Raw genomic sequence first — 21,567 nt, forward strand, 5'->3', positions numbered from 1 at the left:
GTGGACAAAAGCTAATATTTTATAAAAGTTTTAACTGTTAGCTTTTTTTTCCAATAAAGGCTCAGTTGTCCCTAATCTCGACCATAAAAACTGCTTAATATCTTAAGCCTAAAAAATTAAAAAAGTAGCTATCGACCCCCAAAAAATTTTTCGATGACATTAAAATCTCTATCAATATCTTCGACACACTACGTGAGCTCTAAACATAGCCCCCTAGCTATCTAGTAAACAACTTTTTCATGCGTATCTCGCAGCGTCTAAAGTTGCAGTTATGCTACCATTAAAGTAATTAAATGACATTTTTCAAAGCGTTCCAACGCTACGACGACCTATAGGATCAATTCAAGAATAAGCATAATTGAGCGTATTTACATGCTTAAAGCGTCTTCACGTTGATAAGTAAAATTCCGTATTGTAAATTTTAAAATTATGCGCTTCAAAGGAAGCTATTATCTCGTTAACGGTGATTTTCGAGGTCGATGCCCAATACGATGATTTTCGAGTTTGATGATAAATCTAATTATGCTTCCTATGAATATCCTAGCGAAGAGAAGACGATTTGTGTCAAAAGTAACACTCAAGCCATAAATGCTTACACTCAGTGGTTAGTTTTGATCAAGTAATTTCCGCGATTCAACCACATTTTTTTGAAGTTATACTTCTTTAGGCGCGTTATGAAAAATTGATGAGAGTCAAATTTTACGATGCGCGCGCACCGTGACACAAAATTAACAGAATGAAGTTACCCACTAAATCGCTCATTACAATACGACCGGACGTAACTTGGCGAGTCTGAATATAGCCGTAGGAGAACTTTCGCGTATGTACACTCGTAAAAAAAAAAAGGGTTATTAGCATTCATTTTTTAGTAATATAAATAACAAAATTATTATTTAATGTAATTCATACGAAATATTATTAAATTATTAACGTTAAACATTTATTATTATTTATTCAATATTAAAAAAAAAGGAAATAAATTTAATAAAAATAAAGTATAACTTCTTACGCGCGTACCTAAGTACACGCACCCTTTTTTTTCTGAACGCATCGTCTAATTATATCTTTAATATAACTTTGAGATACGGCATTTGTATTTCAAAGTCGTTGAATGTATTATATACGGGGTATTAGGAGACCGATTCCAAAAACGAAGACAGACGATAGTACTAATGACACCTTTGATGATGGGACGGAAAAAAAATCGATCAAGATTTAAAAAAAAAACCTATTTTTAAAACGTTTTATTAACATTATTTACGCTCTATCTTGTTAGCACAGCTAAATGAAACGATAGTCACATAAAAATACATTACTTTACTTTTTAAAAAAAACCAGCAATCAAAACACTAGATCAAAGGCGGCGGTGAATCACTTACCATCAGGTGACCCGTCTTGCTCGTTTACCTCTTAGTTGTTATAAATAAATATAAAAAAAAACGAAAACAGCTGATGCCCGGATCAACGACCGCATGGGCGCGGCGATTCTTTTATACGTATCATCAAAGGTGTATTTAGTACTATCGTCTGTCTTCGTTTTCAGAAGCGGTTTCCTAACACCCAATATATCCATGTTTATTCCCTACTCCGAAGCGATTAAACTGATTTCGATGAGATTTCCCAGACAAGTGATCCTATGAAATTTCGTAACGATCGCATCAAAGTAAAATCAAAGATCGACCAACAAAGCCAGCAAGACTTGATTAATACAATATACCTAATAACCTGTTAGGTTTTTTTCTTTCGTTCTAATATCTTACAGTGGTGACCGGAGCACATGTATTCCCCGTTGTTAAAAAAAAAAACTGTTTCGCAGCCCTATAGATCCGCAAGCCACTTCATACTGCGTGGTGGCTTCGCACAGAAGAAACTACACGTCACTATGTGCTGCACATCACGACGTCAACCCGAATAGACTCGTTAAAACAAATCGATTGTGTTCGGGAGCCGCTTCCGAATCAGATAACATCGCCGGTAGAAGTCGATCGGCTGAAATCAATAATAACAATGATGTCGAAGACGCCTTTAGCATTTTCGACGGACATTTCAGAAGTTTCTACAGAAGGAAGAAGTTTGGTAAGTTTTTTTTTTAATTAGACGTCAAATTTGGACCGGTGTATGAGTCGTCTCAGCTAACTCAAGTGAATTGAGTGGTTCACGATAACATATCTTTTTTTTTTATTGCCCTTATAGGCAGACGAGCATACGGCCCACCTGAGTGGTTACCGTCGCCCATGGACTTCAGCAATGCTAGGGGCAGAGCCAAGCCGCTGCCTACCGCATATCTGAACTCTTTCGCGCTAACTTAGCTATAAGAAGCAGTTTTTTTGTTGTCGTTGTGGTTAGTCGAGGATACGTCCAACTTGACGGCAAGTAAGAGTCCCGGTCACCGTCCTCGTCGAACTCGTCGCTTGCGACGAAGGGCTCGACGAGTGATATAGTACATAGACACATCCCACAGAGTTTCTCGCCGGATCTTCTCAGTGGGTCGCGTTTCCGATCCGATGGTAGATTCTGCAAGGCACTGGTCTTAATAGGACCAGTGTTAGCAACACACCCGGTTTGAGCCCCGTGAGCTCACCTACACGTCAAGGAGAAACCGATATAGCCTCTCAAGGCTATCAGCATAGGTAGAAATAAAAAGTAAAAGTTATTACAATTTTACGTTAACCTTAGCACTTTATGACTTGGACAATGTCAAAGCTATTCTCGCTTTGACTTTTAATGCCAACTATTGTTATTTGTGGATAAACTATACACCAATAATTATATTCGATCTTAACAGCACAAATACTTTCATTTGTAATTGAATTGTTTCAGGTCGCAGTACCAAAGTAACTTCGAACGAAGATCCGGCTATCGCTTGCGTTGGTGATCGAACTCATCATCTTATTGAGAACTTAGATCCAACTGCCGTATGTATCCTTAATAGCTTGACCTGGTAAAACATTTCACTGAACTATTTACACATGAATAGATTGTGTTAATTAATTAAAATACACTTACTGGTGGTAGGACCTCTTGTGAGTCCGCGCGGGTGGGTACCACCACTCTGCCTATTTCGGCCGTGAAGCAGTAATGCGTTTCGGTTTGAAGGGTGGGGCAGCCGTTGTAACTATACTATACTTGAGACCTTAGAACTTATATCTCAAGGTGGGTGGCGCATTTACGTTGTAGATGTCTATGGGCTCCAGTAACCACTTCACACCAGGTGGGCTGTGGGCTCGTCCACTCATCTAAGCAATAAAAAAAAACTTTTCATTTCATTGATGCGTAAATAAACTGATGGCCCGCCTAGTGTTCAGTGGGCCGTGGTCGAATTATCGAATCGACGAATGTTCGATGTAGCGACAATTAGACTGTGATGTCCGATACCAACTGGGGGATGTACGCGGTTGTTGACCCTAAAAATTTTAAACGCGTTCATTGCGGGTTTACGAAATAATATGAAATTACTTAAAGGATAGCATGTATACTTTATATAAATGATGGAGTAGTCTTTTAGGTAATTTCAAGAGCGGTCCCATTTTATTATAAAAAGCACAGCTTACAGTAGACTTGTCGAACTCGGAGACTCGTCGAACTCGGAGACTCGTCGAACTCGGCAAAGAGTTCAACGTGCAACCTAACCTAAGCATCAGCCCGTTGAGTTTCTCGCCGGATCTTCCCAGCGGGTCACGATTCCGATCTGGTAGTAGATTCATTCGCGAAGCAGCTACTCCTGAGTTGTTAGGTCTCCCTTGGAGGCGCTCGGGTAGCTGTTACCAAATCCCGGCCCTTCTGGCTGAGCTCTTGCTCGCCCACCTGTCCTTGTGAAACTGGAAAGGCCTCAGGACCACCAGTAACTCTCAATCATAAAAAAAATTAGAAAACAAACAAAATATCAATTTGGCTTATTTTGAATATAGTTTTATATCGCAAATTTTCATTTTATGTTGTAGACTTATTATGTGAGCGTCTTTGGAGTGGCCAAGGATAGACGTTCTGGGTCTCTACTCGCTATCAGCAGTATACGACCAAGGACATCAACCGCCAAAAGATTGCGCGAAAATGTACCTTACAGGGCCGATATTAAAGGAAAAACCGCTTTCTATTTCAAGGTAAGGAAATTCATTTATTTTTTTTAAACTTTATTGTAGACATAAAAAAGTTACTACCTACATAGAAGAGTTTAACTCCGACATCACTTCTATTTACAGTTTTTACAACATAATCCAAGTTATAAAATTAACATAAAAATCCTTTTTTTTTTTTTTTATTATTGAAAGTTTACTGGTGGCCCGAAGGCCTTTCCAGTTTCACCAGGACAGGTGGGCGAGCAAAGGCTCAGCCAAAAGGGGTGGGATTTGCTAACAACTGCCCGAGCGCCTCCGAAGGAGACCTAACAACTCAAGAGCAATTGTTTCGCGAATGAATCTACTACCGGATCGGAATCGCGACCCGCTGAGAAGATCCGGCGAGAAACTCAGCGGGCTGATGCATGGGTTAGGTTGCACGTCGACCTCTTTGTCGAGTTCGACGAGTACGGTTACCGGGGTCCCTAAGCCTGCACCTAGTATTAGAGCTGAAGGCATCTAATGCAAAGGTTATTGGATCTGATGGATCCGTAAGGACGTGTCTAGGGCGTCGACGGTGACTGGCTCCTGCATGATCAGGATTCGGGGAGTAGTCAGCGGCGGCAACGATAAGGCGATTATCATGACGCATAGCCTTATCGAAGTATCGTTCCGACGCTGACTTCATGTATTTCCGAATTGATTCGAGGCCCAGGTCGTCGTGTAGGTCAACGTTCCTCACGAACCACGGAGCGCCGACAGCTAACCTGCAAAAGCGGGATTGTAGGGATTGGAGGGTGTCTATGTGTGTGCGGGCCGCGTGAGCGAACACCACACTCGCGTAAGTCATGACGGGCCTTATGCAAGTTTTGTAAAGTGTCACCTTGTTCCGAAGGGACATTTTACTCCGCTTACAGATCATGGGGTAGAGTCTACCGAGAATAAACGCGGCACGGTCACGGACTGATTTTATATGCGGGCGGAATGTCATCGATGCATCCAGGGTAACGCCCAGGTACTTGACCTTCCTGGCCCAGGGTATGGGTTGTCTAAAGAGAGTAATCGGGGGTGTGAGATTCCTCCTCCTAATCCGGGAGGAAATCCGTGTGGAGCTTCCCCTCTGAAATAGCACCGCAGTACTTTTCGCTGGGTTGATGTCTATGCGCCATTTTCGGAACCACTGTCCTAGGGCTAGGGCTGCGCTCTGAAGCTTCTTCGCGATTAGGGACTTATTTCTACTAGAATAGTAAACAGTCGTGTCGTCGGCGAATAAAGCTAAATGGGTCGGCGGCGACCGGGGAATATCGTTGACGAATAAGCTAAATAGGAGGGGTGAGAGGACAGAGCCTTGCGGGACTCCAGCTGTGAGAGGTCGTGGGGAGGAGCGGGTTCCCTCGACTCGATATCGAAAAGAGCGGTTCGACAAGAAGTCCCGTATGATGAGCACGAGACTATCCGGCACGCCCATGTTGAATAGTTTGAAAATCAAACCATTGTGCCAGACTTTGTCGAACGCTTTTCCGACGTCGAAGAAGAGAGCTCCCGTGTATAACGGTTTTGGTCGATTAAGCCCCACAAGAATGTGCTCCGTGAGGCGGTGCACCTGTTGAACGCATGAGTGATTTGTACGGAATCCGAATTGTTCATCGATGAGAATGCCCTTGGATGAGACGAAGTCTCTGAGGCGTTTGTAGAGCAGACGCTCATACAGTTTGCCTAGAGACATGAGGAGGCTAATCGGGCGGTAGCTCGTCGGATGATTTTTTGGTTTACCGGGTTTATGTATGCCGATAACGTCCGCTTCTTTCCACACCGCGGGAAAGATACAGTTCGCCATAGCGGCATTGAAAATAGATGCCAACATCACGATGAGTTGGACGGGTAGAAGTTTAATAACACGGTTAGATATACCGTCGGAACCGTCGAGGTGATGTGTGATGTTAAGGTGTCTATGGCTTCAGCGGTATCCTGAGGAGACGGGGTTACGTTTTTTAATAACGCTATGTCGAGTATATCCGGGCGATGCGTGATATTTAGCGGGTAGTGAGTCGGGGTTAACGGAGCGACGATATCGAAGGCGAGATCATCGACTAACGCGTCAAGCCGCCTGCCATTCGGGGTTGTGGTGTGTGAGTTCCACCTGATGTGTTTACAATTTAGGTCACCCGCCAGAATGACAGAGCTCCCCATACCGAGCAGCGCCTCGATATCATTGCTTAGAACGATCTTATCCGGTGGAAGATAAACGGACGCGATAACGATCGGCGTGTGTCCCGTCAGTGAGATTCGGCACACTGATGCTTCGATATTAGCGAGCGCAGGAGGATCGAGCGGGACGCAATGCAGGGCTCTTCTATAGTAAATAACGGTACCATCACCACGGGCAGAGAGCCTGTCGTTCCTGACCATGTTATAGTTCGCGATTTTAGGGTCACGGCGCGCGGGCTTAAGTAGGGTCTCCTGCACTAAGAAAATGTCAATTTGATGGTCACGCAAAAAATCACAAACCTGATCACGTTGATTTGCGAGACCGTAAGCGTTAAAAAATCCTATTGTTACGGATAAGGGTTTTATTCTACTAATGTACGCCATTGATTACCGGCGGAGTGAGGGGAGGACGTACGTATTTAACGACGCGTATACGTCAGCGTATTCTTGCACAACGGCGATAAAATGTTGTGCAGTGGAGGCGGCGCGAATGGCGTCACCCAAAGCGTTAACACGCTCAAAGTTGATCGACTGAAAGAAGTCGATCGCTAGAGCGAGATTTTCGGACGCGGTCGGAGGGCAGGTCGCGGGGGAGGGACGTATCGCGGGGGTGGGACGAGTCGCGGGGGAGAGAGTTGTAGCCGTGTTCGTGTACGGCAACGGTTTAGCCCAAGCCGAGACGCTGGGCACCGACGCCGGCACGAAAGCAGGCTTAGCCTTCGGCACAGAGGGTATCGTGGCTTTGATGTCTGGGCCGGAAGCTCGGAGGCGGTTTTGACGCGCGACGCGGCGATTTATTTTTGGAGCTCGGGGGCATCCACGGTAGTTCGCGGGGTGACCTTGTGTTCGGCACAGGACACAGCTAGGCGATTCCGTCGCGGTTTTTTGGTCGCGAGCGCAGAGGGCCGTGGCGTGATCGCCCAAACACTTAACACATCGGGGGCGCGCGTGACAGTTACGGGAAGAGTGCCCGTACAGTTGGCAGTTATGGCACTGACTAGGAGTGCCTTTTTTATGGGGGACTTCGACGGCAATACCGGAGAGCCTACAGACGGTCCGAATGTTAAAAATTTGCTTACCCTCGGGGGTAGGCTGGAGGGCGACTAAAACCATATTGTATGGCTCCCTACCGCGGCCGGTGTGCATGCGGTGCACGGAATTTACTGGTAGGCCTTGTTCTATCAGATCTGCCTTGACGAGATCGGCATCTAGCTCCTTCGGGATTCCACGTATGACAACGCGGAGTTCGCGCTCCTCCTGGAGTGTATAAGTGTGGAAACTTATCCTTATCCTTTCGGAGGTAACTTGAGAGGGCCCTATGGTCGTCGGGTGTCGTTACTTTTATTTGAATCCCGTTGGCGAGATTACGGGCGCTGGCAAAATTAATATTTTTGGCCTTAAGGGCCAGGGAAACTCAGTCCCAAGCTGCCTTCTCTTGAAGGATAACCGGGGGAGGGGTCTGAGTTTTAGATTGCGCCACCGGTCGCGGCGACGGAGTGGCACGGGCTGGAGGCGCAACGGGAGTCTGAGGGCGGGGGCGCGACGCGTTCGCGGCTTTGCTAATTTTAGCGGCCGCGAGAGCTCGAGACTCCGCGGCACGCTTCTTACCCTTTTGTACCAGGGTGAATCCATCCGTCGATGAGGCGGGGGCGAGGTCGACCTCCATCTCCGAGTCAGAGTCGGAGGACGAGGAGGCGGGCGCAGGTGACCTACAAGCAGGAGTTTTGGAGGGCGCGACGGAGGCCGCGGATGATCGCGCTGCTGGAACGGTGGCCACGGCGGACGACGCAGTAGTTTTACTCGCCAGTATAGGCGACGCGGGAACGGCAGGCACGACGGAGGCTGCGGTGCTCGATGTAGACGCTTTGCACGCAGGTACAGGCGACGCAGGAGCAGCGAGCACGGCGGAGTCTTCGAGAGAGCTCGCAGTGTGATTGGCCTTGAAAGCCAGAAACTCTGAGGCGAGCTGTGGGTGACGAAGTCGGAGGAATTCCACGAATACAGCGTCCATGATCGCTGAGTGCCCAGGTGGGGCGGCCCCGGGTCTTGAAAACACTCGCCTTGCGGCGAGGCCCCAACTTCTCGGACCTGAGCGGTTCTATTGAACACAGGTGGCGATGCGGCGCGATTACTACAGGACAAAGAAAAGACACAACAAAACGGAAATAACAAAAAGAAACAAAACAATTAAACACTTCCAGGAAAACAGTTTGTCGGGAGATGTACCACGAACACAGAAATAACAAAAGGAAACAAAACAAATAAAAACTTCCAGGAAAAACACTTGGTCGGCAGATGTACTACGCACACAGGCCACGCGAACAATGGCCGCGCTAACAAAAGCCGGGCGAACAAAGGCCGGGTGATCGAGTGGTCGATGAGCACGTCCGCACGTGACGGGTGCCTCTATCGGAATGATAAAAATACTTGTCATGTGTCATTATTATTACTTTATATTACATTTTTACACTCTTCGGTTTTTGAGTCTCTTTTTTATTGTGTTATAATATTGTATATACCATAGACGTACTTAGGGACGGTTAGTTTAGCATTAATAACGGACATTATTTCCCACGTGTCGAGCGTTCGTCACCATGAAACTTGCATACCCGATCCTGTGAACCGAATGGTAAACAGTCGACGTCACTTTAAGCACGTCGCTTACGACGAAGGGCTCGACGAATAAATTAACCCATAGACACAGCCCACTGAGTTTCTCGCCGGATCTTCTCAATGGGTCGCGTTTCCGATCCGGTGATAGATTCTGCAAAGCACTACTCTTGCTAGGGCCAGTATTAGCAACAGTCCGACTTGAGCCCGGTGAGCTCACCTACACGTCAAGGAGAAGCTGAAATAACCTCTCAAGGCTATCAGCATAGGTAGGGAATTTTTTTTTAACTTGTATCGTATTTAAAACGTCGGAAACAACGAAATGACAGTAAAAAAACACGTAACTAAACCGTAGTCTAGTTTTAACTAATAATCATATAGTAATTTCATTGTCTGAGATTCGCGAAAACCAAAATAACGTCATCTGATTTTGGCAATAAAGTGCATAATGGACTGCACTAAATACATTCTGGTTTTTGGTATATACATCCTCCTCCTTTGATCGTGTGCTGATCCTTATGCGACCTCCTGAGACCTTTCCATGTGATCTGTAGCTACTTATCTCGGTCAATGGCACAGTGAAGTGGATCGCTCAGTCTTGTGTCTAATAATATTTTTTTTATTGCTTAGATGGGTGGACGAGCTCACAATCCACCTGGTGTTAAGTGGTTACTGGAGCCCATAGACATCTACAACGTAAATTCACCACCCTCCTTGAGGTATAAGTTCTAAGATCTCAGTATAGTTACAACGACTGCCCCGGGCTTCAAACCGAAACGTATTACTGCTTCACGGCAGAAACAGGCAGGGTGGTGGTAGCTACCCGCGCGAACTCACAAGAGGTCCTACCACCAGTAGAATTACAATAATTAGAATTACATAATAATTATAAAATACATTAAGCATTGTAATTGTTCTTCGTAAGGCCTCTATTGGGACTGCTGGAGGTTTGTGGCTGATGGCATCGACTTGTGGAGGATCAGTGGACTTAGAAGTGCTTGTCAAAGGAAAACGACTTCAATATATTCGTAATATAGGTAATAAAATCATTTATTAACAGGAAGTTTGTTAGTGTTTCATTAATGCATACATTGTATTAGGTACTATTTTGTGTATCCTTTTAATTGTTATTACTGTTATTACAAATTGTTTTTCTCGTGTTGTGAGTCTGTCGGATTCTTATCAGCTTAAAACATTATGCCAAGCTAATCAAAGAATGATGCTTGTATATTATTTGTTTAATCAATTTAAGTGCAGTGTGCATTCCTGTTGCAAAGCGTACATATTATAATCGAATGAAGTTGTCGTGGCTTATAGGATAATACGCTCCGTGTGCTCGTATCGGGCGATGCGATGAAGGAATATCCTCCTCTTTGCGTCGATAATCCTCAGTGCTGAGGGTCGTGGCCTCCTCTAATAACTTTCTCCTGCATTATCTTGTGCCATTCCTGCCTGTCCTCGGCTGTGTGGATAGCAACGTGGACTGAGGTATTGAGAGTGGAGCGTATTTGGTCCGACGAGCGCATTGGATTTCTGCCTCTGCTCCTGAAGGAATGTAACATCGTGTAATAAAAATTAAAAGTGGCGTAATATGGTAATACATCATTGAGACATATACCTTAATGTGGGTGACGACATTCACGTAATGTCTATGGATCCTAGGTGCTTAGTGCGAGTTTTTTAGCGTTCTCGATAGCGTAACACGTCATCTCGGATCCTCCCGATCCACTAACGGTGCTTCTAGGTACTTCAAGCACCGGTCACCGTTAACTCAATTAACTCTCAGACACAGCACACTGAGTTTCTCGTCGGATCTTCTCAGTGGGTCGCGTTTCCGATCCGGTGGTAGATTCTGCGAAGCACGGCTCTTGCTAGGGTTCGTGTTAGCAACGTCATCAAGTTTGAGCCCCGTGAGCTCACCTACAAAAGTTAGGGTTACGCTGAAATAGCCTCTCAGCTTAGGTAGGAAAAAATAAATAAAAAAAATAAGATAGCGTAAAAGTTAACTCAAATTTGTATACAGTTGCAAAAGCGGCCCTGGCGGTAAAAGTAGGCAACCGTTCCAACAACTGTTGTTACTGGTGATAGAACTTCTTGTGAATCCGCACGGGTAGGTACCACCAACCCGCCTATTTCTGCTGTGAAGCAGTAATGCGTTTCGGTTTGAAGGGTGGGGTAGCCGTTGTAACTATATCTTAGAACTTATATCACAAGGTGGGTGGCGAATATACGTTGTAGATGTCTACGGGCTCCAGTAACCACTTCACACCAGGTGGGGCGTGAGCTCGTCCACCCATCTATACAATAAAAAAAAATGTAATTAGACACAAGACTGAGCGATGCACTTCACTGTGCCATTGACTGAGATAAGTGGCTACAGATCATATGGAAAGGTCGTAACTATACTGAGACTTAGAACTTATATCTCAAGGTGGGTGGCGCATTTACGTTGTAGATGTCTATGGGCTCCAATAACCACTTAACACCAGGTGGGCTGTGAGCTCGTCTAACCATCTAAGTAATAAAAAAAACATACAAATTTGAGTTAACCTTTACACTATCGATAAGCGGCTTGGCTCTGCCCCTGGCGTTGCTGACGTCCATGAGCGACGGTAACCACTTACCATCAGGTGGGCCGTACGGTCGTCTGTCTGCTCGGGCAATAAAAATAAAATAAAAACTACTAGACGATAAAAGGTCATTCGTTTGAAATTCTCAAAGCGGTAAATTCTATGGAAAACTAAGCTACGCGTGGATGAATCCAATAGGATTGCATGATCATCCCTTCATCTCCCTTCAAAGGATACTTATTTTGCAGAGCCACATTTGAAGTTCTTCGTTCCTGCACCGACCTTAACCTCTTCGATGCAAGAAACGAGCGACGAAGGCTCTATTCAATTCGATTCGAGTTCGGAAGAGACCAGAATGCGATACGTCATCAAACTAATCCCCATTAGAAAGGAGAGGGATGGCGCTATTACAGTAGAGGTAAATTTAGAATTTGAAAGCTGAAGTCATAAATTACATTAGCAAATAACGAAAAGTATGTTCTTGTGTAGAGTGGGATGGTGTGATGACTTGTGAAGAATGACCGTACTTAATATTAGGCAGTGGCTTGGCTCTGCTCCTGGCATTGTTGACATCCATGAGCGACGGTGACCACTTACCACCAGGTGAGCCGTATGCTCGTCTGCCTACAAAGGAAATAAAAAAATAAAAAAATAAAAATTTAGGTCGTCGTGAAGATCTACATTCCTCACATACCACGGTGCTCCGACGGCTATCCTGCAGAAGCGAGATTTGAGATCCCGCCGTAGACGACGCATCTGAATCCAGTTTGATTCGGTGGGGGAAAAGTGATTTACCAAAAGTTTGTTTGCTACTTCTAGCTAACAGCATCAACTACAAGATGGGGCATCAACACTCCTGAGCTTGTAGGAGACGGTGCTATTGTGAGGGAGTTGCGACCGCGAAGGTCCTGCAGATCGGTCGACATCGCCTTCCTGCCGGCCACACATAATGCTACAGATGTGATAAGGTATATACAATCTTGTACTCACAAATTAAAATGAACTCCGTGCTTATATGTTATAATTCAAAGCAGCTATGGTATCAACGTCTAAGCTATTTTTATCGGATAAATTATTGTTCTTCCCATTATCGATATCTTCTTTCCATTGTAGGACCATTTTTTCTTAGTCTAGTGAAGAAACTCACGGCTTAGCTTATGCTAAGTAGTTAGCGAGCTTACAGACATCAACAACTCTACGCACCTCGACACATAAGGTCGAAGAATTAGTTCGATGATACAACGGCTGTGAATCTTTCAACTGAAACGCATTACTGCTCCGCGGTAGAAATAGACAGGACGGAACGTTTTTGGAACCTCTGGGTCTACGGAGGGACTTCGGTTCTCTATGTGTTTATACCGTATGTTCCGTACCATATGGGGAATGCTCTGAGGAATTATTCGATATGATCCCCTTATCTCCTTTTTATCATTACACCTCACGCTATAGGAGCGGGGTTCATCCATACTATCTGGGACCGCTGCATTCATCGACAGTGCGTTTCTAAAGATTTTTTTTGCCACGTCCACATCCGTCTTTGGAAAGAACTCCCCTCCGCGGTGTTTCCCGAGCGCTATGACATGTCCTTCTTCAAACGAGCTTGCGGAGAGTACTTAATGTTAGGCAGCGGCTTGGCTCTTCCTCTGGCATTGCTGACGTCCATGGGCGACGGTAACCACTTACCATCAGTTGGGCCGCATGTTCGTCTGCAAAGGCAATAAAAAAAAGGACGGTGGTGGGTGCTCACAACATGTCCTACCACCACTAAAAGATATAACTAGAATGGTGTAAATTCAGGAAATGTTGTAATACACACAGATATTGCGCCATTGTTCGAGATAGTAATGAAGAAGTGCTAGAATGCACGTCCACGAGAAAGTATTCGATGAGGACCCAGTGCATTAATCAGTCCCAGAAAAAAACGTAAGTTTTAATAACTTAATCACTTTTATTTTGAGTTAACCCATTACAAAGATCCTCAGTAGTGGAATTAGCTGTGAGGATGATATTTTTAAGCTTAGAAAATATATTTGTTATTGTATAGAACAGCTACTATACAAAGCAATAGATAATAATGGACTAAATTAGATATTGCTATTAGACATTTCTGTTCTAATTATGTACCTACCGTACATATTCAGTGGACATGCTTTAAATTACAACCAAAATAATGTTGCCATTTAATATTAAAAAATCAGTTTTTTTTTAAATTTCCTTAATAGTTAAGGAAATAAAAAAAAGTACGTAGGTATATTATTTTAAGGCTACAAATAGCCTATTATAAAGAAGAGTATAATTTAGATAAGTCGATTGCAAGGTAGAGCTTGGAAATTTCATGAACGATTTCTGGATGTGTGTTCTTCAAGATTGTTTTAGTGAAAACAAAGAAACAACCTTAATAATAAATTAATTTAATTGCAAAACTTTTATTTTACTGTTTTCTCTGAGCAGAGCGAATGTCATTATTCAAAAAATCAACGGATTGACCCCGGGGAAAAAATACGCTATTCAAGTTACAGCCGCTGTCCGGGGAAGCTCAGTGCCCTACAAAGTTTTGTATGCGGACACAAATGCATCGTGCCGAGAAAAATGAAAAAACTAGAATCAAAACAATAAAACGTGTATTTTTTATTGAATTAATTCAATGATTGTATAGATATTTAACTGTAACTTTGGTATTTAACATATTATAAAATAGTATTTACTAGTGGTAGGACCTTTTGTGAATCCGCGCGGGTGGGTACCACCACCCTGCCTATTTCTGCCGTGAAGCAGTAATGCGTTTCGGTTTGAAGGGTGCGGCAGCCGTTGTAACTATACGTGAGCCCTTAGAACTTATATCTCAAGGTGGGTGGCGCATTTACGTTGTGAAAGTCTATGGGCTCCAGTAACCACTTAACACCAGGTGGGCTGTGAACTCGTCCACTCATATAAGCAATAAAAAAGGAAGTTAAAACAATTTTTATTCGTTTGGATTCAAGATTTTTGATTACATAAATTATATTTTAGGGGTTTCATATTCTGTGTGTAACGGAACGCACGTCACCCAAGTCTGAACAAACTATGAATTTTTGGTTTTTTTTCTTCTGTTATACTTAAATTATGTATGAGTTGTTGCAGTTTCGGAAACACTTATTCAGCATTTTGTATACGCTATGATTAATGTAGAATTATAATTGTTATTTCTGCTAACGAATATATGTCTCAAATATAAATATGCGAATTCAAAAAACACAAGTTACCTGTGAAAAATCTGAAAACAGTATTAGATACATTAATTTAGTATTACAATTTTCAAATAGCATTGAGGTCGTCAGCGCAAAAGTGACCTAACCCACGATTTTTCATATTCGTGCTTCTATATTGCAATTTATTTAAAATTTAAGTAATAAATGTTGATGCAAAAGCAACCTATCCCTAGTATCGCCCATAGATAACAGATGGCTTTGTAAACATTATTTTTGCGCGTATTATTTTTGCCTACTAAGTAGTGTAAAAGTAAATTCAGACCTCAATAACTCCACATTATGGTAGGCTTAGGCCACCTTTGTTCTGACAGCCTCAATTGTTATTAAATAAAACAATGGGGATATAGGTACGCTAAAACTTTTAATTGTGCACTTCAATATAGTGTTTAACATTTTGTTGATTTATTTTAATTAAGTGCAATTTATTTTGAGTACGTTATGAAAATTGTGGATACCGACATAATAATTGCGCACAGGTTTGCCGACAATCATATATCACTTTCGAATACATTTTCTAGGTCTGTTTTTGGGAATGTATGCTTTAACCTTTGTTTTTTGTGATGAAAAAAAATAAAACAGACAATTAATTAAAATATACGTAATTATAGTGCAATTATTAATTACTGGTATGTGTAAATTATTTTTTATGTTAACATGCGCAACTGTGGGCTATATTTGTAGATACCTATAAAATATACAAAACGGTATGTAGTGTGTACATATTATGATTCGATTTGAGGAGAAATATTCATGAGGCTATCGGCAAGCCTTAAGCGTAACCTAATTATAAATTAAGTGAATGTAAATATTTATTTTAATTTTTACATTTTAATTTAATTGCTCTAGACACATAAATAAAAAGTTAAATGTTTTATTTAGTGGGTAGGTTAGTTTAATTTGTTAAGGCTGGGTAGTAAATGTTATGAATTATTATCGTTTGACTGGACATTGTGGCATTTATACAGAACGTGAAAACGTAATATTTTCAGTTCCTATTTAATAATAATAATCATGTAAATAAAATACTGTAGCTGTATTACATATTAGCATAATTAAGATACTTATGTCTTTCAAAATAAAGTTAACGAAATCTAGCAATTTTATTTATTGTTTTTAACTCAAACTTTTACTAACTTATACCTACATACAAAGTTTATTGTGCCATTTCACTATATTAATAAGTACAATTTGTACATTTAACGGTGGCATCATGCGGTCGTTAAAAAGTTTTCGAATATGTAACGATGCCACATGATGCCATTTTTTAATTAAGGTAATAGGTTTTAGGTAGCAGCAGGCAATGTCTAACAGTGATGCCATAAGAACTATTTTAACATTCATGAAAGTGCACAAGTGCGGAAAAATGTAATAACATTTATTAACATACTAAATTGAAGGTGCCTCTATAGGTCTTCATAGAAGTCCATTAAATTGTCGATATATTTAACATAATTATAGACGCCGGCTTTGCTCGTGTCAAACGATGCGTCTATGTCAGGGCTCAAACTCCGCAGCCTGTGCAAGATGTAATCGAGGCATTCACAGCTTGTCTCAAGAGACAAGCTGTGAATGCTACAACCTTGAGCCTTGGCTCACCGTAGTAGCATTTACATAGTGAGAATTTTAGGATCCAGTAATAATTTCACAACAGGTTGGTCGAGAGCTCGTTCACCCATCAATAATATTTAAAAAATATATATACTTTTTACAACATCCCACCCCTAGCGATCTTGATAGTAAAAGGATTGTTAATAAAAGAACACATTTTTCATATTAAATACCTATTATTATAACTATGAAATATAAAATAATGGCAGTAAAACTATTTTATTAAAATTATTTTATGACGGATCTGAATTAATAATACATAACTTCACGTTTTATATCTGTTTGAAGTATTATTTTAAGCGTTTATCGGGAAACCTGCTATATATTACAGCAATTCTGATTAATTTATTACCTACGGTTATTACCTAGATATTTCTCATTTCAACTCTTTTAACTTCGCTACATTCCAATTTGGTAGCAACAGCCATGATTTCATTATTTGCTATATAAAGAAACTGGCATTATGGACTATGTTTTCTTTGCCGGACGAATCAAACAAGCAGTGATTTGACGTACGACATTAAAACTGATCAATCAAAAGAATTGATCTAGTAAATTAAAGTCAAAATCTGTGAAATTGATTTCCCCAATGTGTACATAGCTGTCGAATTTAAGATAGGTATACATTCAAAACAATAGTTTTCACAGTGACCTGTTCATAAATAAATCATCACAATGTCTAATTGTCAAAAAAAATTCTTCGGGCCTCTGACATTGCATCAAAATAATTTAAAACCCACGATTTTCCAAAACGACGAATCTGTAGAATGCTCTTGTGTGCTGTGCGAGGAGAAGTTTACTTTTCCCGAACGTGAGAAGCAGTTCCTAACTCATCTGTTTATGGAGCACCGCTTAGTGATAGCCGATGTTAATCAGATAGCTGATTTGAAGGAATACTTGCGATATTGGCGACTTCGGTTCAAAGGTAATTTTGGTAACTTAATATCCAAAGAAAATTCCCAAAATTCGTTCATGCTTAAACATTAATGTAGAATCTTTGAATTTATGCCATAGTTTCTGGACATCAATCTGAACTCTAATCAAAACAGTCATTACACAATTGTAATAAGTATTCAGATATATTGCAAGGTGAGCTGATAATCGTTCGATTCTCGTTATGATGTTCTACGAGTCCTCAGTAACCATTAGATACCAGATGGGATGTGAAATTATTCACTCAATTACGAAAAAAAATTATATAAAAAACCCATAAAAGCTACAAATCATATATACTGATACTGATGAAAATATCATTGGAGCTTCTGTGTTCGCTTTGAGAAGTTGATCTCCTAGCTGTTGGCAAAGGATTGGTTGTTGGGCTGCATTCTTCTAAAAATCATCAGTGCTGATTCAGGGGTGTAATGCTTCTATGTAAATGTGGTGTTGTTTATGGGCTCTAGTAAACACCAGGTGGGCTGTGAGCTCGTCCATCAATCTAAGCAATAAAAAAAACGGCTCTGTTTTATTCCTTTAGCTATCAAAAAGTGAGCCAATATTGTGTCTCCTAAAAAGTACACAATATATAAAAATTAAACTTTTGGTAATGGCATAGCTATTTAAGTGAATCTACCAATAAGTGCTTCATCTTATTTTTAATAATTATAATTATTTCTCAATTTTCAGATAACAGCCTTCCGTTTTACTGCACCACAATGCTTCTAGATAACAAACCCGATGGGACAAAATCTAAAGATGAAAAATATTATTTACTAAGTGACGTTCTGCCAGAAGACAAAGAATTACGTTCAAATCTACAACAAACTAAACTACGGAAACTATTGGAAAGACATCAATTTGAACGTGAAGACAAAAATTTCATTAGAGAATGTTTATTTTGCCGTTACAATTCCAACACGACAAGAGTGCATTATCTAAGCCATTTGTATGAGAAACATAATTTTCATATAGCAAAACCAGATAATTTAATATTCATTGATGATTTAATCAACACTCTTGATTCGAAACTGGAAAAGTTGCAGTGTATTTATTGCGAAGGTCATTTCAATGATAGGTCAGTCTTAAAGGAGCACATGAGAAAGAAAGGTCACAAACGAATCAATGCTGAGAACAAAGAATATGATAAATACTTTTTAGTTAATTATATCGGTGATCAAGACAAAAAAAATGTAACAAACAGCAATACAAATCAGAATGCATATGAACGTGATTCAAATGTGGATAGCGACCCAGAATGGTCAGAATGGACTGAAGATAATGGTCCACTTATAACCTGCCTTCTATGTGACCACACCGAAACCGAGTACGAGTATATTTTAACCCACATGGACACTAAACACGAATTCTCATTCATGGATGCGACAAACGGATTAGATTTTTATCAAAAGGTCAAAATCGTTAACTTTATAAGACGTCAAATACATTTAAAGCAATGTCTAGCTTGCGATACAAAGTTTGATGACTCGAAAAATTTAGAAAAGCACATCAAAGAGAAAAAACATATGACCTTGAGTCGAGATAGATGGGATCAACCTGAATATTATTTTCCAACATATGAAGATGATTTGTTCTTGTGTTTCATACAAGATGACGATGAGAGCTGGTGGTCCGGTGATGAGAGAGAAACAGAGAACCAAAATGTAATGTCAGATAACATATCCAAAGAGATGGCCCTAGCCGTACTTGATGATTGAATTGAATTATGAATTGAACTTTCAGTTTAACCTTATGTAGCAAGCAATAAGGACTATAATAAAGTTTAAAGTGTGCTTTCAATGAAGCTCATTATAAGTCAAATAGCAATAATGAAATAAGGGACTTTTTGCCTTAACACATCTCATACAATTGAGGTGGTAGTGCTAATCCTGTGTGACTTGAACTGTGTCGATTTTGCATAAAGGTAGAAGGAATCTTGGGAAAACAATTCCAAACCCTATAACTAGCTACCAAACTAATGTGTGAGTTGTGAAATTATAAGTTGCCCGTTGCATTTGTATCGAGTGATGCGGTTGTGTCAGTGATGGAATCCCACAGCCAATTACTAGTATTTCAAATGAATTATATATCCAACAAATATTGATAAAGATCTTTCATGCTGAAGACATAACATCGTGTAATAAAAATTTAACCTGTAAAAATTATAATTAACATAATTACTAATGTTAGGACATCCTGTGAGTCCATATGAGTCCACCCTGCCCACTTTTTCCCGTCAGGGTGAGGCAGTTGGTGTACTGTAAAAACTGAGACATAGAACTCTGGTCTGAAAATGGGTGGTGACTTTTCATGTCTATGGGCTGTGGTAAGCACTTAACACCAGATGGACCGTAAGCTCCTCCACCCACCAAAGCAATAAAAAAATTGTAGGATTTACCAGTTTATTTAAATGTCACATTATCTGTATAGTGTATTTAAATAATGTAATCTGGTTGTTTTAAGATAAATAAATTGTTTTACAGCTATTTTTGGCCATGGTTATCATGTTGATGTGTTAAAAATGTGAACTTTTATTTGATTAACTTAAAAAATGTTGTTATTAAATTAAAATGAGTTTTGGCCAAATGTCGTTCTAAGTGTATGCATGATATAGCATAAGAAGGATTTATGCCAAATTTAAAATCTATCGCGTGGATAGTTTCAGAGAACTTGTCATAAGTGAGAATTTCATTTTTATCTGTATATATTTTAAATCCGTATACAAAAAGACCTAGCAGAAATCTTTCTGATCTTGTTTATATATACTTGTCTAATAGTAGTGAGAAAACTACTATTCTACACTAGCAATATTATTGGTTGTGCAATAAATGGTAATATTATTTGTGTCAAGGATGTTTATGATGTGTGTGAGTGATGGAATACGAAAATTTACTGGTGGTAGGATCACTTGTGGGTCTGCGCGGGTAAGTACCACCACCCTGCCTATTTATGCCGGGAAGCAGTAATGCGTTTCGGTTTGAAGGGTGGGGCAGCCGTTGTAACTATACTTAGACCTTAGAACTTATATCTCAAGGTGGGTGGCGCATTTACGTCGTAGATATCTATGGGCTCTTGTAACCACTTAACACCAGGTGGGCTGTGAGCTCGTCCACCCATCTAAGCAATAAAAAAAAGGCGACTGAATCTTTTATTGCTTCTAATATACGTTTATTATTATTTTTATGTATAAGTTATTTGAAAATAATATGTGTAAAGGTCTTGTTCAATTTGATATTTGTCATCGCCGAATACAAAATCTTTTGTTACCTATGTCAAATGTTTAAGTTTTTATTGTTCTTGATATTTTATATATCAAGCTAACTGTAATGCAGTTATAAATTAATACGCTTATATCAAGTAATAATAGTATTAAGTCGAACGATTTTGTCATTTTTGTATATTTTAAAATGAAATAATCGTGTATTATGAGAAATAATAATAAATATGAAATACATATATTTAGAAAGAAAAAAAATCATTTTTATTTATATAACTACTGTAACTTTTTCTTTTTTTTTTTTTCCTACCTATGCTGATAGCCTTGAGAGGCTATTTCAGCTTCACCCTAACGTGTGTAGGTGAGCTCACGGGGCTCAAACCGGAGAGTTGCTAACACTGACCCTAGCAAGAGCTACTGTAACGGTTATCGTTACACCAACCGGCGGCAGCCACAGTGGAGTATGAGTGACTTAAAAAAAATTCTCAGGGCGCCATAAAATAATAAAAATGAAGTGCAGTCAAACCAACATATATTATACTAAAGCACACACATGCAACAAAGACAATAACTATATACACTTACTTACTTAATAACTTAAACTTAATAACTTATCTAGATTAATATAAATTGAAATTATAATTACAAATTATTGAGGGTAAATCGTATGATGGTTGTGATGAAATATTACAATTAATTAAATGGTGATACGTATCCTTAACTATTGTGATTCAGAAGCTCAGGATCCTTGGGTCTATCGAGGATACTCCAGCTCCTTGGCATCAGTTGAGAAGTATTAGGCTCAGAGTCTGATTCCGGGACGTTACGGGACGTTCCACGGAGCGTATTCCAATTAATAAATAAAGTCGCGATTGACGGTACTATTGGAACCCGATATCGCAAATCGGGCACTAATAACTAACTTGAATGGGTACCATTCGTATACAGTGAATTATGAAAATGTGTAGATTCTGCCTATACTTCAGCTGTTTAGCGCGGCTTCTGAATGACTGGCTATTTTTTCCTTCTTTCCTACATATGCTGATAACCTTGAGATGCTATATCAGCTTCGCCCTAACATATAGGTGAGCTCACGGGGCTCAAACTGGAGTGTTGCT

The 21,567-nt window shown here is 40.5% G+C and overlaps 2 protein-coding genes across 2 annotated transcripts in view; both read left to right on the top strand.

Annotated features, from left to right (window-relative positions):
* Positions 1 to 15,785, top strand: part of LOC114242319 (protein NDNF) — a 58,851-nt gene extending 43,066 nt beyond the window's left edge. Inside the window, exons 6-13 of the mRNA XM_028173431.2 lie at positions 1,817 to 2,076; positions 2,821 to 2,915; positions 3,942 to 4,100; positions 9,799 to 9,910; positions 11,692 to 11,861; positions 12,263 to 12,411; positions 13,262 to 13,366; positions 13,895 to 15,785. Of these exons, the coding sequence (XP_028029232.2) occupies positions 1,817 to 2,076; positions 2,821 to 2,915; positions 3,942 to 4,100; positions 9,799 to 9,910; positions 11,692 to 11,861; positions 12,263 to 12,411; positions 13,262 to 13,366; positions 13,895 to 14,036 (1,192 nt within the window). The 3' untranslated portion in view covers positions 14,037 to 15,785. The remainder of the gene's footprint in view (positions 1 to 1,816; positions 2,077 to 2,820; positions 2,916 to 3,941; positions 4,101 to 9,798; positions 9,911 to 11,691; positions 11,862 to 12,262; positions 12,412 to 13,261; positions 13,367 to 13,894) is intronic.
* A 1,046-nt stretch (positions 15,786 to 16,831) lies between these two features.
* Positions 16,832 to 20,079, top strand: LOC114242406 (zinc finger protein 277). The gene is made up of 2 exons (XM_028173547.2): positions 16,832 to 17,224; positions 17,923 to 20,079. The coding sequence occupies exons 1-2, from the start codon at positions 16,975 to 16,977 to the stop codon at positions 18,948 to 18,950; spliced, it is 1,278 nt and encodes a 425-aa protein (XP_028029348.2). The 5' UTR covers positions 16,832 to 16,974; the 3' UTR covers positions 18,951 to 20,079.
* The last annotated feature ends 1,488 nt before the right edge of the window (positions 20,080 to 21,567 follow it).

Source organism: Bombyx mandarina, chromosome 03 (genome assembly GCF_030267445.1).
Source record: "Bombyx mandarina strain Sakado chromosome 03, ASM3026744v2".
Lineage (NCBI taxonomy): Eukaryota > Metazoa > Arthropoda > Insecta > Lepidoptera > Bombycidae > Bombyx > Bombyx mandarina.